Source organism: Diorhabda carinulata, chromosome 9 (genome assembly GCF_026250575.1).
Source record: "Diorhabda carinulata isolate Delta chromosome 9, icDioCari1.1, whole genome shotgun sequence".
In the NCBI taxonomy this organism is placed as follows: domain Eukaryota; kingdom Metazoa; phylum Arthropoda; class Insecta; order Coleoptera; family Chrysomelidae; genus Diorhabda; species Diorhabda carinulata.
In genome coordinates, this window is record NC_079468.1 from 2031319 (window position 1) to 2049894 (window position 18576).

General features: G+C 32.7%; 2 protein-coding genes across 5 annotated transcripts in view; one reads left to right on the forward strand and one right to left on the reverse strand.

Moving 5' to 3' along the window:
- The window catches only part of LOC130898327 (neuroligin-1-like), a 27869-nt gene extending 13771 nt beyond the window's left edge, over nucleotides 1–14098 (forward strand). The window contains exons 2-14 of one of the 3 annotated variants that reach the window (XM_057807555.1): nucleotides 384–684; nucleotides 4682–4899; nucleotides 7366–7521; nucleotides 7574–7762; nucleotides 7940–8146; nucleotides 8325–8652; nucleotides 8702–8840; nucleotides 8911–9062; nucleotides 9175–9284; nucleotides 9753–9902; nucleotides 10713–10840; nucleotides 10910–11153; nucleotides 12016–14098. In XM_057807555.1, coding sequence (XP_057663538.1) covers nucleotides 398–684; nucleotides 4682–4899; nucleotides 7366–7521; nucleotides 7574–7762; nucleotides 7940–8146; nucleotides 8325–8652; nucleotides 8702–8840; nucleotides 8911–9062; nucleotides 9175–9284; nucleotides 9753–9902; nucleotides 10713–10840; nucleotides 10910–11153; nucleotides 12016–12410 — 2703 coding nt within the window. In that variant the 5' untranslated portion in view covers nucleotides 384–397 and the 3' untranslated portion in view covers nucleotides 12411–14098. Of the gene's footprint in view, nucleotides 1–383; nucleotides 685–1812; nucleotides 1989–2266; nucleotides 2302–4681; nucleotides 4900–7365; nucleotides 7522–7573; nucleotides 7763–7939; nucleotides 8147–8324; nucleotides 8653–8701; nucleotides 8841–8910; nucleotides 9063–9174; nucleotides 9285–9752; nucleotides 9903–10712; nucleotides 10841–10909; nucleotides 11154–12015 lie in introns of those variants that run through there. The other 2 variants (XM_057807557.1, XM_057807556.1) reach the window with 2 other exon arrangements.
- LOC130898328 (MAU2 chromatid cohesion factor homolog) lies at nucleotides 13712–18439 on the reverse strand. Of its 2 annotated transcripts, none has more exons than XM_057807558.1 (9): nucleotides 18115–18439; nucleotides 17878–18057; nucleotides 17696–17818; nucleotides 17416–17641; nucleotides 16230–16394; nucleotides 15653–15900; nucleotides 15371–15576; nucleotides 15114–15316; nucleotides 13712–15057 (listed from the first exon to the last, which is right to left on the reverse strand). In XM_057807558.1, exons 1-9 carry the CDS (start codon nucleotides 18337–18339, stop codon nucleotides 14873–14875), a joined length of 1761 nt encoding a protein of 586 aa, XP_057663541.1. In that variant the 5' UTR covers nucleotides 18340–18439; the 3' UTR covers nucleotides 13712–14872. The 2 variants fall into 2 exon arrangements, with proteins under 2 accessions (XP_057663541.1, XP_057663542.1); XM_057807559.1 differs by having other exon boundaries at nucleotides 14050–15057; nucleotides 15114–15313.
- Between the last annotated feature and the right edge of the window lie 137 nt (nucleotides 18440–18576).

Genomic DNA, 18576 nt, shown 5'->3' on the forward strand with positions numbered 1-18576 from the left:
TCCAAGTTATCGACATTAAACAACATCAAAATATACTAAATGTTAAGCGTTTTTTATTTCCTAAACTGGTACAACTTTTTTTGATATTTCTGTGAGGTTTGAACGCCACATTCCAACTAGTTACGTTAGTTTCAGTTCGTTTATGACGCGGAAAGTTCACCTGGCGATATTGACCGATTGACTGAAGCTGTGGTTAACAACAGGTGTTTGGAAAATCGTTTGCACGCTCGAACCGAGCCTATTTTGGAAAACTATGAAAAAATATTTGGTCAGTCCGGATCGAATTCGATCGCGGGTGCTGTTGCGAACAGATTAACCCACAATAAGCTTTGCACTAATCAATTTTTATATACGGCTAACAGTCAATTTTGTTTTTGTTTCAGATTCGAAGCGGTAGATGAGAAAATGTAGTTCAAATGTCGCTGGTCGCGTCATGTGCGTAATCGATACACTCTCGTTGAAAAAAATAAAATCGGTAACTGAAATATTTTACGCGATGTGGTTTATCATCATCATCGTTTTCGTCGAAGAAACTGAAAGCATTTCGTTTTTGGTACACAAATATAGTACTAGAATCGTCAAAACTAAATACGGACCACTCAGAGGCATTATCATTCACATGCATCCGTCAGTCGAGGCCTTTCTGGGAGTACCTTACGCCACCCCGCCAGTTGGAAGCTTAAGGTTAGTTCTCCAATGAATTTTTATTATTTATAACCTAACTTTTGATCCTCGGATCCGCCAATCGTTCAACAGATGGCAGTAGTTTCAAGTTTGAAGACGCCATGTTGTTTACTATTAATTTGACAGCCATTGACTTATAAAAGTTTTCGTCGTTTTGTTCGGAGTTACTCGCTGTCCGAATAAACGTCAAAGTCAAAGTAAGTTCCTTATCCGGTGTCAACAAATATCTAATTCAGCTCGATCGATTAAAATTGAATTATTATATCTGTATATATCAGTAATACCGAAATCGCAAATAAAGTGATAGATTTTCTATTAAACTCGGCGGAACTGTTGTAACTATCAGCTCGATTCGATGCAACAAACCGTTTACAAAATGGAAATTCCATTGCAATCGTGCAAAACATCGGATTTGCTGGGTTTTAAACCGTCGTTGTGGTTACAAGAAATGAACCTTTACGACTCGAGACTTTTATTTAAAAACTACTTTATAAAATTTATTCAACACAGTCAGTTGGGCGTTAAAGATTTTCTAGAATTTATACTTTTCTGATGTTTTCTAACTTTATTTTTTATGAACTTCGAACTTTCGACGTCGGGAAAAGTTTCACACAACTTTCGTTCTTTTTATTTTTCTTATATATATGGAATATTTCATATAAAATTCTTATTAATTATTTATGACTGAATGATTAATTATAAATTGCAAAAGAGAAACGAGAAACAAAAAAAAATTAACAAAAATATTTTATTTTCACAACAATAAATCTTACAACACTGTAAATGGATACCACAAGGCTACCAATGTTTAGAATTTAATCTCCCTTGATACACGAGTAATGATTTCGTTAACACTTTTGTTCAGTTAGTTAATCTGATATCATTTCCTTTTATTTACAATATATTAGAACAATAACTTGTATTCAAAAAAACTATAAGTAACGATTTTATATAATAATTTTATTTAAATTATCCATTTTGTGAAAAAAAAGTGGAACTATTATCATCAATCTGAAGTCCCTCTATACTTTTTAACAATCTATGTTCAACCACAAAGCAGTTTTTAATGCGAAAAAAAGAAGAGGAATTGAAAGGAACTAATTTATTTTGTTTACTAAAATAATAAGAATTTGTATTTATTGTTGTAAATTAAGCTAAAGTAAAAGTAAATTAATTGTTTTTTGTGAATAAATTCAGTGTGTACTATATTATAACAAGATAATATTAAAGTGATTAATTGTTAAAGTCAGATCGTTTTGATTTTCTGAGGACTTGATTCAATTGAATTGTGTTTTTCAAACAAGGTAATCACGTAGGTCTTTAATAAATTTCCCCTATACGCGAACGAAACCTCAAGAACTGTCAACTTAAATTCAATTTACACTCATTTGAAAAAAGAAGTAAACTGAACGTCGCCAAACTCTTCTATTATGTGCAAGCTTATCTACCCGTACCTAACATTTTGGTCTCGAAATTCCAACTTCATTTTAACTTCCAAATATTCGTATCACTCTCTCCATAATTTCAGTGAAAATTAGTTCATAATGGCAACGTATGCTTTACAAACTTGTATGGAAGTATGCGGAGTCTATAAGTTAAAGAGAATATGAATTTCTGGTACGTAATAACATAATGTTAGTTTATCTAAACTTACATGGGAATTTCAATGTGACTTCGAGTAATTTTCAACGTCCATCGCAGAAAGTTTCACCAGTTTTATGGTACTTAATATAACGGTTATAGAAAGATTAGTTTTTGTCGAAACTATTTGATCAATAATTAAACACATATGGTGTTATTATTTATGTTAGGTTATATATTTTCTTTAAAGTTTGATGCAGAAATTAACGTCATATTAATAAAGGAGAAATATTATTTCGGTAAATACAGAATCAAAATTTAATGTGGTGGAATATATGCTCAATATCTCTAAAGACAATTGGTTTTGAAGTATGACAGTTTCTGAAGACAAATATCGGCTTGTTTTCAGAAGAGACAGTCTCTAAGAACAAATATAGATTTCCAGACAGATGATAGGCATGACAGAGAACGTCAGATTCTACTAGCAATCCATAGAGACAGTGAAACATCTACAGGATTCTGCGAGCACCCCATAGAGCATCTACTCTGTGAATGTTCTGCCAGTTTCAGCAAAAGGTTTAAGTATATCGAAGCAGGTAAAAAAAAACTCCTTTGGGACAAGTTCACCGTTTAGGTATAGGTACACACGGTTGAAAAGATAATATTTTGTTTATGGTAGACGATGGAGGAAAGAACCGACGCCATAACCTTGCCTGTAGATGTCTGCTAGCTCGCGCAGTTTCAATAAACGATCATCCAGTACCGCTTTTCCTTCAATATTTCTGGAATAGTCACCTCATTTGGTCTTCACAGGTCGTACAGTCTCGTTGAAACTTCGCTACCCAATATTTTAACGTTGATAAGGAAGGAGCAATTTCCCCAGAGTAGAAACTAGTTCATCATTTATATTGGTTGGGCTGATACCTTTCAAATATCACATAACCATGACCAGTTTTTTCCATGTTTACAAATTCACTGAAAACTTCACTATTGATGGCTGCCTAACAAATACCAAACAATGTAGTGTCTTCAATAGATAGATTCTGTACTTTCTAATACGGTGGTATTGTTCTAGCAACTACCGCCATCTCTAGGTCAGGCCAGGTACTTCTAGAACCATCCTCGTAAATGAGATATGAATGAAATAACTTCCTTGTCTCACCTACGCGCGTAGGTTAAAAATATAAGATGAAAAACGTAAAAGACAGTTTGTTATAGATACCCACACTAAAACCAACACATATACTAAAATTTAGAATTGCATTTCGAATGTTTAGTGCTTCAAAAAATACGGAAGCTTAATTTTTCTATACACGCGATAAATCAGTATTTCGATCTATTTCTCTCTTTAAAACCACAAATGCTTATAACCGTGAAAATTGACGAGATTCAAACGACAATAACAGCGATATTTCAGTCGGAAATATAAGTTGTGATTGATGGGTATTGTTTTACTGCCGGTGTTCTATTGCCCGAGTCACCCCTAACTCAATTCCATCGAAACCTCTCGCCGGAGATAATTAGCTATTTATAGCATGAAATATAATCTCCCTCGTCTATCAAATACTCTTTTAGGGATTAATAATACAAAGTGAAATGATAAAATTAGTTATTCACATCAACACAACTCTTGGACAACCCTCGTAACTTTTAAAAATAAAATCGTTTTCCTATACCGGTATAATTTTTATAAAGTGTAATTTTTAAACATTGGAATTGTTTTTCTGATATATAACGATGAGCTGTTCTTACCGAGACAATTTCTTAAAAAAAATATTTGCCGATTTTAATTTCATATTATTTTTTATGGTCGGCAAAAATATTCAAGAAACTAACAAAGAAAATGGTACGCCATTGCCGTTAAACAAATTTGTTTTCCTGTCATAAAACATAACCACACTTACATGTGAAAAGTTAAATTTGGAAATAAAGGATCCACTTTTTCACAAACTACACAACCACGAACCATAATTGTTTGAAAATCGAACTTTTTTTAAGAAATAACACAAAAATATATATCATAATAACCCAATAATTTGAAAATTAATTATAGAGCTCATTATCGCGTATCCAGCCACCACGTAGCCTACAATTGTAAGCGGTGTTGTCATGTTTCTTTTTATCTTTGCATAGAAATCTCATACGTATAATTAATATAATGAAATTATTATTTTATAATGTTTAATTTAATTTCAATATTAACCAAATTGGTATGGAAATAAATTAAATATGTTAGTTAATTCCAAATGATACTAAATTGCTCCTATTTTATTTTATTTATCTCGATAAACTTATACTGTTTGTAAATTTGGCTACACTGTAGCTACTGATGTTTCAGGATGGAAAATGGAAGGGTCACTGTAGAAATGTAAACAATTAGGTCTCTTGTGTTATTAGTTCTATGGTATTGTTATAGGTATATGCCTCCGGTGACGCCATCTATGTGGAAATCGACGCGATTAGCGGATAGATTCAGTTCCGTCTGTCCTCAACGTTTGCCCGATATCAGTAACCGATCTGAGGCTCTATTGGAATATCCGAAAAATCGGTTACTCTTCTTAGAAAAAGTTTTACCGCTGTTAGCTAATCAAAGTGAAGACTGCCTTTACCTCAACCTCTACGTGCCCAGAACCGGTAAGCTTTAGATCAATATTTTTTGCTATTTGAAACTCAAATTCGGATATACTTGTTTCAGTACAGTTGATCATTGACTTTTATCATTTTTTTTTGTTAAACTCCGTTTATATAAATTTTTTTGAGACATACGGTACAGAAAACTTCGAAACACGACTACATCTTAATGTTGTCAGCCCTATCAGTTTTTATTTTGTTGAAAACATTAACAATTCACTTCTCACCTGTTGTTTTTGTCGTATTATTTGCAATTCTTTTAAAATACATGGTACAAAAACCGCATTTACAAGTTTAAAAACACTTTTCCCTATTATTCTTAAAGCAAACATCATTTTTTTCGATTTTCCCTGTATAACAACATTACTTGATTTTTTAATAACGATGTATTATTGTAGAACTTTTTCTTATTTGTGGGACACGACTACAGCTTATTGTTGTCGGACTTAACACGCTTCGATCACGTGCTATTGAAGTGATTTATGATTCGACTGTATTTAACTATATTAAAATTAATAAAGAACGATCGGTTTTCGTAAAACAAACAATAAACCGCTTCCAACTTCATAACTCCTTCCTCAATTCCCTTTTCTTTTAACTGATTTTATACTTGTAAACCAACTCCATGGAAATTCGATAAAACAAAAAAGCATCGAAATTTTAACTTAGTAACGGCCTTCAGAAGCCCTAATAAAGTGATCAAAAATTCATCTACTTTCTGTTTTTTGCGTATATACTTATGCTGTTTGCTACTTTGAGTTGTCGAAGCGAAAAGCAATTAAGAAAGTTAGCCATAAACATCAGGAAAGTTCCGAAATCGGATTAGCTTCTTCTTTTCTATTTTTACGCGCCAAAGAAAAATAAGATGACCGCAAACTTTTTGGCAAACATCGATGATACTTTTTTAATTTATTGCAGATTCTAGAAATTTGTTTTCGAAACATCAAAACTAGGTTAAAGAAATTGAGAATTGACAGGAACCAAGTCGGATAAATTTTGCGAATCGTCAAATTTGTGTCTATTCGAGTTTCAAAAGGAAATTTTTATTATTAGGTTATGCGTTGAACCGACTGTTAATTTTACTTACACGTATTTCTCTAAAACAGATTAAATATTGAATTTCTGTATCGTAATAATCGTCCAAGTGAACGCAAAAATTTAATCTGAATGTGTAACCTCGAACTAACACGTCACATTAAGATTCCAACCGTCCGCGATGTTGCCAGTTTTTCTTGTATATAAAAGAGACATTAGATATTTTATTTGTATTATGTAATTTATAAAGAATATGCTAAGATAGGCAACACACTTTACGAACTAGTAAATATTTAACATAAATAATAGTTTGTAGAACTGCATATTTGTTATTTATAGGATTTTTCCATTAACGTGAGTTGAGACGTCAGCCATATTGTCAAGGTGGACAAACAAAGTTTTTATTTAATTTGTGTATAGAAAATTCATTGTTTCGAGCCCTTTTTGATTAAAATGAGTATCTTTGACCAAAAAAATCGGAAATAAAGCACCAATATAACAACAATTTTAATGTAAATAATGCAATATTTGTTCCCCAAGACAATTTGGCGGTATGTTATGACGTCATCCCAAAATGACCTAATGCGTTACGTCAATTTGTTAAAAATAATTAATTTAACAGTTAGTTATTGTTAAATTACGCTGTCGCCATGACCAAAATTCGTACACATACTCTCTATACAGACATTTGTTGGTTTTAAAAATTTTGTAGATTTATACAGGTAAGCTTATACTTGTTTGGAACATCGTGCTGGTAATGGAGAAGAAGAAGAAGATAAGAAATAACGAGTCTGTGTCTTCAATTCCGTAGTGCATTGCAGTGTTTAATGCAACAGTCTGCAAGCAGTGCGGAAGTGAGGCTTCGGCTTGTAACAGCAAATTTCATAATCAGAAACCAACTGATCTGACGAGCAACCATCAAATATGACCGCCGTATATTGATGACCCGATATTTTATAAATATATAAACCATAAACCTTCTGAACGTGTGATGAAAAAAGAACAATTGTACTGAATAACTTTTAAAATAATGGCTTTGTCAATAAATAAAAGAGAAGAAGATATATGAAATTTGATATTTGTCTATGATACTGGTACAATTGAGCGATCTAACGAATTGTCAAAATCGGCAGGAAAATGGCGGCCGATGGGTAAACAAATGATTTGGTCGCAAATTTCTATGTAATTTGTGAAATTATTCGTTGGGTTTTGAACCTCATTATTCCCAGGTTTATTGCGCCGTCATTTTGTATTAGATCAGCTGTTTTTTTAGATTGTTTAAGAAACCTCTGACTAAAAAAAGACCTGCTGAATAACTTTTCAAACTATGACTTTATCAAACAATAAAAGAGAAGAAGAATAAAAAACTTTTGTATGATCCTATGTGTTTACATTTGAAATCGGCTTTTTAACTATTTATATTTTTCTTTCTAGCGACTGGCGGTGAAGAAACCAGTCTGTTGCCTTGTATAGTGTATGTCCATGGAGAAAGTTATGAATGGAGTAGTGGAAATATATACGACGGTACTCTTCTGGCATCTACAGGACGAGTCATTGTAGTTACAATCAATTTTAGACTTGGCGTACTAGGTATGTTTTAGGTTGGTAAAAATAAGAAGGTGGCACGTTACTTTTGTTTCAGGTTTTTTAAAAACTGGTGCGAAAAGTAGCGCCCAAGGAAATTTCGGTTTGATGGATTTGGTGGCAGGATTACATTGGTTAAGGGAAAACCTACCCGCTTTTGGAGGTGATCCACAGAAGGTGACGCTCATGGGCCATGGAACTGGAGCCGCTTTAGTAAATTTTATAGCTATATCTCCAGTTGCTAAAGGTAAGTAAATTTACCACCCTTTTTGATTGGTACAACTATTGACTATTATTTTTTCTTACTATTCTTCATTACATAGCAAATGATATGGTATTAATGTTTTACTTCTAATTTACTCCATTTATTTATACACTAACACTAAACACTTCCATATTTGGTATACATATTTTTTTTTATTAGAACTACTTCATCGGGTGATATTATTAAGCGGATCAAGTCTGAGCCCGTGGGCATTACAAAAAGATCCTCTTTGGGTGAAGAGAAGTGTATCCCTTCATACAAGATGTTATGGAGATCTGTTAGAAGATGATTTAGCTCCATGTTTAAGACTACAACCTTTAAATCATTTACTTGATACACGGTTAGACGTTCCACGGTTTCTTCCAGGTAAATCATTCAATAGAATATATTCTTGACCAATTTAATTAGTAAAATTTCAAAACTAAACGTATTAGCTTCGAAATGATATGATATATTGTAAAGTTTTTATTCTCGTATCCTTTTTATGCTTGTTAGTAATAACTGACTGTATAACATAACCTTTATCGCGATTTTGATTCGACAGGTTTCGCTCCATTTGTGGACGGTACAATTCTAGTAAATCCAACTGCAGTTCCGCCCACTATCGGAGCTCCAACCATCTCCACATCCCAAGGATACGAATTAGCCGATTTTCCGGACAGAGCTCTCTTATTCGGTCTCATTACAACCGAATCATATCTGGACCTCAACGCTCAAGATTTAGAATTCGGTTTCAACGAAACGAAAAGAGATAGAATTTTGAGAACATACGTACGAAACGCTTACTATTATCATCTAAACGAAATTTTTTCCACTTTGAAGAACGAATATACCGATTGGGAGAAACCCTCGCAGAATCCCTTGAGCGTGAGGTGAGATCTAATTTTATGGTCGTTTTAAAGTTAATAACTTTATTTCCAGGGATGCCACGCTCGATGTACTTAGCGACGGACACACCGCAGCCCCTCTGATAAGGATAGGATATTTGCATAGTTCGAAGGGGGGGGGGACGTTTTTTTTCCATTTCCAACACCACAATGGAGAACGAGACGTCCCGATGGTGAGTTTACTACGCGATATTTGTTGTAATAAATTCAGGTTGGTTATATTCAAACTGTTTTGTCTTTTAGAGATTCGGAAGCGTACGAGGAGATGAGCTTCCTTACGCTTTGGGCTTTCCTCTGACCGGTGCTGGTTTCTATTCTCCTTACAATTACACAACTAATGATGCTGCCATATCAAAAGCGCTGATCCATTATATCAGTAATTTCGTTAAAAGCGGGTAAGCATTTTAACGAGCATCTATCCTTATAATAATGGGGTTTTTGTATGGGAAATGATCCGAACTGAGTTGAAAATCGAGAAGAATAATGTGCGTTTTTCGTATCTTACAGGAATCCGAATGGTGACCTACCGGATCAAAAGTCTTTAACTGATAAGCAGACATCAACCTTTCCATTTTGGGATACTTACGATACTATAAATCAATTTTATTTGGAGATTGGTGAGTCACATTTTTAGCTTAATTACCAGTTTTCACTAGAAAATATTGGATCTACTGCTGTCTTTACCGAGAAAGTTTCTTCTAGGTCTGTTGTCGTGCTTCTGGTTTGTTTCTTGGAATTTAATGATCCAAATTTAATCTCTGGTCCTAGAACGTCATCTACCAGTTCTTTAAAACAGATAAAACACGATATAAAGTGGTTTACAGTAAAAAATATTGGTTGGATTCTTTAATAGTCCCTCATGATTCTTCTGGTTCTTCTTTCGTATTGTTTCGTGTACTTAGATGACCACTGGTGTATCCTTTGGTTGGATTGTCCCTTCAGATGTCTGAGATCCCGAAATATCAAACACAGAAAGTCAATGTTCAAATCTACTTCTGTTAACTTCTAGTCTTCCGAATGGAAAACTATGATTATCATGTCTCCACATCTTTTATATCTGGATTTGAGATTGATAATATTTTCAGGAAATCATTTAGAGAAGAAAGACCACTACCGGGGTCACAAGATGTCCCTTTGGTTGAATTTGATACCTCAACTACATAGGCCCGGTGACGGTGACGACGTATCCATGAGACACCATCAGTTCCAAGAAGAAGACGACCAATATTATGACGGTATATCTTTTATATTCAAAATCAGAATTTCGACTCGGGTAATTGATGATTGATAAAAAATATTTGGACAAGTGGTAGGTAATCAACATCTTTGAAATTCTGTCTGTTCTGTATAGTGGTAGGGAAAACGCAAAAAAAAACTCCCAATTTACAAATACATCAATCTATCAATTTTTAAGCTGCATTTCAGTTTATTAGTTCATTGATCTGACATTTTCTGTTTTGTAATTTACTATTTTTCAAAAGACGGAAACAAAAATTTTTGTCGTTTTATTTTTTGACCATGTCACTGGAATCCGATAGCAAAGCTGATAACGTCATTGGATTTCTCATCCCCGAAAACCCCTTATGCCAGATTTTCAGCCAAATCGCAGAACAAAATTTAACAATTCGCTCCCCCTCAGCCGGTCCTGATGAAATTTTCGAAATGAATTTTGACCAAAAGCTGGTTTTGGAACATTCCTATTGTCGGAACCGTTTTCCTGACTGGATTTTCCACCCCCTCAACAATTTTCATTTGAAAATTTGCCCTTTAAAGATGGGAACATGAACTGAGTTTTCAGGGTAAGATTGTCTAGAAAAAAATAATAAAAAGTGTTTTATAACGGATCAATAATGAAGGAAAAATTGCGAGGGGGAAGGGGGTCGGACCCCTCCAATAGAAAATTTTTGGCCACGTACCTAGTGGTAATTTGTAATATGCTTAAAACTTTGTGGCGACTTTGAAAGTCACTACAAGAATTTTCTTAATTCTTTTTAGTAAAATTATATTTGGATACATCAATGCAACTGTATTTTATTTTCAATAAGGTTTCGTTCGACCGCAGCTCAAAGAAAAACCGACATATTTTCATCATGTCACGACAATGGCATCAACTATATCAACAGAGAATCCAGTTACCACGCTATTGCCGCCAAAATCTGATACAGCTCTTCAGGTAAATATATAATTAAATCACGAGAAGATTCGTGTTATAAATATTTAATGCACAAATTATATTTTTCAGGCAACAACTACAGAATGCCCTCCAAATCAAACAATATATCTTCCGAGTCAAACGAAGACGTCTAACAATATATTAAGAAAGTTAGCTTCAAGTCATTATCAGAATTACACCACCGCCCTTACGATTACTATAGCCGTCGGTTGTTTCCTTTTATTACTCAACGTTCTCATCTTCGCCGGCATCTATCATCAGAGAGACAGAGAAAAGAATAAGCAGAAAATCAAAGAGGCACAAAATGAATCCGGTAAGTAGCAAAATAAAGTAGCATTATCAAAAAATATATCAATAGATTTCATATTGTGGGCGACCGTAATAATATGAACATCCAATTCGACAATCCTTAATCTAAAGTTTAGTTTAATTTTAATATCAAAAATACTTGATTGATGCATCACTTTCATTTGTTTTTTTTTTTTTTTTCAAATTTGGTATATTTGAAGTGAATTATGTTGTTTCGTGTCCTATTTTTTTTATTTCATTGTTTTTCTTTCAATTTAAAGTAACGTTAACTTGTGATTCATTGTGAGAGTCGTTCTGACAAAGAAGACAATTTTTTAAACATACCGTTCACTCGTATCACGATTTTCCTAAATTAATGTCTTCATATTTACTATACATTCTGAAAAGTGTTTTATAAAAAAAACAATTTCCATAAACTAAGATAATCGTCAAACAAAAACATCTACAAATTTTATTCACAATTTGAAACTGTTTGACATTTAACGTCATATTGGATCAAGGATAAATATTTAGGTTATTCTTCTTTTCCCGTAATATAACCTTTTTCCGTGTAACTACACAGCAGTACTCTTAGAATCTTTCATAGTACTTACTAAATTAAGACACGACAAGGCCGATAAGCAAGAAGGGAGAGAAGAGAAACGTTGATTTTTGATAGTGAAAATTTACAATTACTATAAAATTGTTAATTTTTAGTGTTGTACATCAACTTTTTTACGTATTTTGTTTCTGTCTGTTTTTTTTTTCTCCAATAGAAAAACGAATAGTACTTTTTGTGAATTTTACATATTTCTTATAACCTAATTTCCCGTAGAAAATTTATAGTCGCTTCGATAAATATATCACGTAATGCATATTTTTTTCAGGAAGCTGTAGTAGTTCGTCAGGAGAAGGCTACGACAAATCCTACGAAATACAACCCGCAAATACGAAATGTGGCAGACACAAATTTATAGATGATTGCACCTATAATCAAAAACGTTTTAGCGATATCCAAATAACAGAACTACCTATCCAAAATTTTAAATCCTCTCCGCCTCCAGCCAAAAGAATAGAAAACCTTCACCCCAGTTTCCATCCACCTGATGTTACCAGTACCAGTCAAGATGTACTTCTTGATAGAAACGATGAACATCCGTCTCCGGTTGTGGAGGTTCTACCGACAGCAAGTACAAACCAGGGGATCCTCAGGCCGCAGGGGGTTCCTGTTACACCGGGAACTATGAAAAAACGTGTTCAAATTCAAGAAATATCCGTTTGATCATTTATTTGTGCAGTCGATCAGTATTTTTATAATTCGTGATAAAAATTCTTTTTTCTTACAAGATACTAGTTTTTTAATAATCTTTTTCTATTGAAACTGCTTTTTTTTGTTGTTTAGAAAGTCCTTTTATAGAGCAGCTCATTTTTGCTCAATTATAGTCAAGAACATAGAGCATAATACTTGATATTTGTATTCTATAATTGTTTTATATGAATAACTTCTCCAATCTCCCTCGTAAATCGAGTAACATACCTTTTGAACGATAATTTTTGTGTAAAAACGTTGGAAAGTGACTAAAGAGAAAAATTGCGTTTCTTTTCACTATACAGAGTGTTTCTTTTATCTTATATTCACTGTCTACTACCTACTTTACTCATCTACCAACTTTTTTAATCACCCCCGTAACTCAATTTAATTTTTTTCTCTCTTATATACGTCCTTTAAGAGTATTTTTTCGAATTATGAGCCTCCTATTAGTGATATTTTAGTCTATATATATTTTTTTATGCGCCCATGTCATGTCAGCAGAATCCTTCAGGTTTCAAAAAATCCAACAATTCTAAAACGATAATTTTCAAGTGAAAACGTTAAAAAATGATCCCAAAATGGAAATTTTCATTCTAATTTCATTTATTTTTCACTATACAGGGTTCATACAGTTCATATGTTTCTTTGTCTTATATTCACTGTGTACCACTCACTTTACTCATCTTCCAACTTTTTTAATCACCCTCGTAATTCATTCTAAATTTTTTCTCTCTTATATACATCGCTTAAGAGTATTTCTTTGAATTATGAGCCTCCTTTTAGCAATATTTTACTCTAATCAATTTTTTTACACATCCATGTCATATCACAAGATTTGTTCAATTTTCAGAAAAATCCTACACTTCTTGAAGGAAATATTTTGTTTAAAAACGTTAAAAAGTATCTCAAGAAGAGACTTGTTCATTCTTGTACGTTTATTTTCCACTATACAGGGTGATATATTCATTATATTTGCTATGTATCCACTTAGCTTATCTTCATTTTTTTTTAATCACCCTTGTAGCTAATTCCAAAAAAACCCTATGATTCTACCATAATCTTTTTTGTAAAAACTAGCGTTGTAACGTTAGAAGCTCCATGAGCAAAACTCATTTTACTATTACTTTTCTTTTTATAAATTATTTGTCGTTTATTCATGAACAATCAAAAGTATATCTTCTTCAAATACCCTCGTAGCTTTTTTAACACATTAATTACCGTGATAATTTTCAGGATTTGGTTTAATAGAAAACAGAAAATTAAAAAAAAAGTTTCACGAATCATTTCCTATTAATATATGTAACAAAAGTCACTTCGGGGAAGTTAGTTGACATAATTGGCAGTTAACGTGTTAAAACAATTAAAAAATGTTATTTGTGCCTAATTCTTTTCAGGATACGTTTCATTTTTCACCTTCAGGGTTATTAGTATTCACAGGATTAAATTAAAAAAAAAACTAGTATTTTCAAAAAATATTTATAAAGATGCTGATTTAAAATTATTACCAAGTGAATTGATAAAAGACAATTTAATATATTCGTGTAAATATAAATTATATTAAAAAAAGTCTGTATTAATAATCCACGCATTTCATGGAAAAATTCTATATAGGGGACTAACAATATTTTTATATTAAATAAAATAATAAAATGTATAAAGTGTGTATGATAAAAAAAGTCAATAAGGCCTAAATCTGCAGTTAAAACCGTAACATACAGATACACGACCATGTTGGACGTTGTTTTAAAATCGATAAACCAAATATAACAGTGGAAGATAAATCATCATATCAGGTAAGTAATAATAAATAGGAAGTAAAAATAATTAAATCACCACCACATGTTGAGAAATATTAGACTTAAAGGTACGTATCTAATTTTACTTAAAATATATAATCACAATCTCTAGAGACTGATAGTTTCGGAAAAGGAACTACAAGGAATTCCTTAACCTAATGGACTGATCAGGTTCAAAAAATCATCTACGAATATGTATATTCTCAACGGAAGTAGATGATTCCTTGTAATCCGATCGAAAAGAAAGGTTAATAGTTGGATGAGATGATAGTGAATGGTTGAGAAGGTCATCAACGGTTTTGGAAATGAAGCTCAAAACCTCAAATTTGTAATAATGAAGCAAAATAAGAAAAAAATGATAGTTTTAGGAAACAAAAAGATCTGGAGATGGTTGGAAGAAGATCAAAGAGATAATTCGATAGAAAAAAGTTGATAGTTGGATAAAAAGATGTTCACCAAGCTAAAGGACTGATCAGACCATCAACGGTTATGTACATAAACCTCAAACTTGTAATAATGAAACAAAATAAGGAAAAAAATGGTTGTTTTAAGAAACAAAAAGGTTTAGAAGGTGCTTAAAAGAAGACCTAGAGGGATGTTTTTAAGAAAGCCCAAAGAGAACTCACACCGACCAGTTTATATGAGACTATTCGAAGTAGTTGGAGTATCCGTTGGGAAATTACCATGCGTCCACATTATAAGATTATGTTCGGGCATTTGAGATGCTTGAAAATGATCTGTTAATAACATCTGTGAAAAATTAACGTGTCTCTGATACGATTCGTTTTCTTGTTGCGTATCCCCACAAATACGATTCAAATCTACAAAATAAAAAATCATGTATAAAGAAAATTTTTGCCGTTATCGATAAACTGACCTTTGAGAATAGCCGAAGCCCATAATTGAACGTGTACATCGGGTATTTTGCTTGCCAATTGCATAGCAGGCGTTACCATGTTCATACTTTCCCTGCTATTACCCAAAGATAAAAATATATGACCTAGAAGAACCAAAGAACATGACGTTAATCTATTTAAGTCTTCGGCGTTGGCCATTTTCAACGTCTCCCTGAGGTATCTCCTTAAATAAATATTACACTAAGAAAAATTGTTCGTCAATAATCGAAATACTTACTTTGCTTCATTATATCTACCTTGAAAGAAAGCTTGTAAGCCTTGTACGTAATAAGCTGCTGCTCTTAAGCTGTGAGAATGCGAAGGAAGACTTTCCGGATTAATTCTATCATGTAAAGCGTTAAAATCTGCTTCTCTTTTACCCCTTAAATAAACAATAGCCAAATTGAGATTAGCGAATGTCCAAAGTTCTCTTTCTCTAGACGTCTAAAACAGTTTTTTGTGATTATAAAAAATATGAAGGGGCTTTTCACCCTTCGAAAGTACAAGATTGCAAACTCACGTTTAAGGCAGCTATAAATTGAGCTTCCGCTGCTTCCATACAATTCATACTCATAGAATATAATCCTAATAAAGTATGCAGTTGAGGTCCGTGAGTTTCTAATAGACGGGGACTTTGTTTGCATAATGCAGCCGCTGATGATATTTCTTGTAGAGCTTGCGTTTTATTACCCATTACTAAACGGCACATTATTATATGTTCCAATAACATTAATTGGAATACTGATAGAATCGGTTTATTATCTACAACTATAAAACAGTAACAGATATATACAGTCCCATATTAACACGTTAAATGCCGTTTCAATAACTGTACATTGGGCAGTCAACGTGTCAAATAAGGTTTTATGAAGAAAAAAGTTATAAAATTTGAAAATTAGTGATAATTTTTCTTGATAGTGAACTTTTTGTAATAATTTCCAAGAAAACGTTTTAAATTTCTTTAGTTTCTCATTTTTGGACTCCAACAAAACCAATATATGTACATCCTAGTACTCAAATAACAACAAAAAAAGGATTTTATGCTAAAGAAAATCATAAAATTACTCATAAAAGTGAACTAAAAGAATTTTACTTACTTTTCAATTTTTCAATCTGCATTAAAGCCTTATCAGTATATTTTTGGGCTTTTTCCATATAACCGGCCTGCATACTATGCATAACGGTGACTAAATAAACCAGAACGTACAAATGTTCTTTCGGCATCCACAAAAACATATCACCCGCACTTGGACCCATAAAAACTAGAACAACGTTCAAAATGTACTAAAAAATCCAAGAGCACCATCAAACTACATATTCCCGCTTAAAACAAAGAACGATACCTAGGCAAAATCTGATCAAGAAAATCCAACAACCTTTGCAGATATCTTCAGCAAACCTGAACAAACCCCAAACAATAGAGAAAAACACTTCCTCGACACACCATACTCAATGAGTTCACCAATTAAAAATTTTCTCCAAAAGAAATAATAACTGATAAATATCCATAAAGTACCAGGATTCGATAAAACCACCAGTCAAATATTTAATCAACTGCCAAAAAAAATATTTGTCCTACTACAGATAATCAACATCATCCATCATTAAGCCATTCAATCTCTTAGATCCCTTTATTGGGGTGGATTACACCCCTTGCTGGTTAGTTACAGCTTTCACAACAAAAAAAACCAGATCTAGTACTAGATTCAAAACTAATATAATGACTTTCCAGTAAAATATCCAATCTAAACTGGCAACCAGTTGTGGGGCTGTTCAAAGACCAAAAAATAATACAAAAAATTCAGTTAAAATTAAACTGCAGCATTCTTAACGCCCCCTTGGTGTGTAAGCAATAAAAAATCCATAAAGACTTGAAAATACCAACAGTAAAAGAGTAAATACACTCGCTTAGTATCAAAAACGAACCAGTTATCAAAATGAAGAATTCAACCTGCTAAATGAACCTGTACACACAAAATTGAAGTGGAAACAACCTTTGATTTATTAGAACTATATATAATAATGGGGTTGAATCCCAAAATGCTTGTTGAGGTGGATCAGTCCCCATAATCCTCCTTGGTTATATCCTGCCAGTTTATAACTGCTACTCTGCTTAGGTCATCTTCCTCCTCTTTCAACAATTTTGTCCTAGCCCTATAAATATCAAATAAAAGTTTCTGAGAGTCATCAGTGGACAACTCCTCCCTCAAAACATCTATGATTATATTTACCTATTGCTATGAGTAGTAAAGTAGCTTTAAATAAAAAAATTTGAAAACTCACCATCATCGGAAGCCATAATAGTTTGTATACTCTGTTGGAGCTGCTTTAAACACGGTTTAACACTTTTAACTTGACCAGCCATTAGATAATGACATACTTGTAAAACAAGAAAATATACTTTAACATATTCTTTTTGATAAACAGCTCCCGTCCACGTCTCAATTAAATGTCCGGCTTGGTTTAAAACTTGTTGCACTTCTTGCAATTTTTTATCAATTAATAATAACTGAGAATTGAAAAAATTGATATAAACTTTTCTATAAATACATAAAATACTTACCATTCCTTTACTTAACAAAAATAATACTCTTGTATAAGAAGCATTTGAAATATGAGCATAATCTACACCAACACCTAATAAACTACTTGCGAGGGTATAATCTTTCTCAGTTGCATGAATTTGCTATAAAGTATAGTTATTGTAATATTATACATTAATTAAAATCTATTAAAATTACGTACTGCTAGTTGGAATATCAGTCTACAATGCCAATACACATTATGTTGTGATAACTCAATAGCTTTCCTTAAAATTGGTTTCGATAGGGATATTTGTTCTTGCTGTTCGTATAATTCAGCTAAAACGCTGGCGGCTTCAAACTTCACGTCATCAAACGAATTAATTGACTGAGATAATAACCACTGAAAAGAAAAAAAAATATGATTATTCTATAAGCATGAAAATGTATTTGTACTCACGGCCTGTTCTAAATGATTCTTAGCTAAATCGATATTTTTGGTGTGTGTTAATAAAATATTACCGAGTTGTAGGTGAGTTCTTGCTTCAACTCTTTGCGGCGGTTTAAAATTAAAAACAGCTTGTAAACATTGAATACAACATTTGATCATTGGAGGACTGGATGTCCTGAAATATTCGGCTAAACCTAATAGAGAAAGATACCAAGCGTCCTGAGACGAAGCCATTTTTTATTCTTAAATAGTTTCAATTTTATTCACACCATATTTTTCGATTACCATTCACCGCTTCTGTTTGTTTATTTTATATGCTCATTTCTAAGCTTGACATTGGTATTGACAAATGACTTTGGCGTTTTAATGTTACGGTGCAGTCACATGAGGATGATATTAACGCTATTATCAAAAATCTCTATGCTATTGGAGTGGTATTCGTATCTATAATAGATAATAAACCATGAATTT

Coding starts and splice junctions, on each gene's coding strand:
- LOC130898328 (XM_057807558.1), bottom strand. CDS start 18,339: ATGGCTTCGTCTCAGGACGCTTGGTATCTTTCTCTATTAGGTTTAGCC. Junction 15,577..15,652: donor AATTTATAGCTGCCTTAAAC/GTGAGTTTGCAA, acceptor AAACTGTTTTAG/ACGTCTAGAGAAAGAGAACT. Junction 15,058..15,113: donor GGCTTCGGCTATTCTCAAAG/GTCAGTTTATCG, acceptor TTTATTTTGTAG/ATTTGAATCGTATTTGTGGG.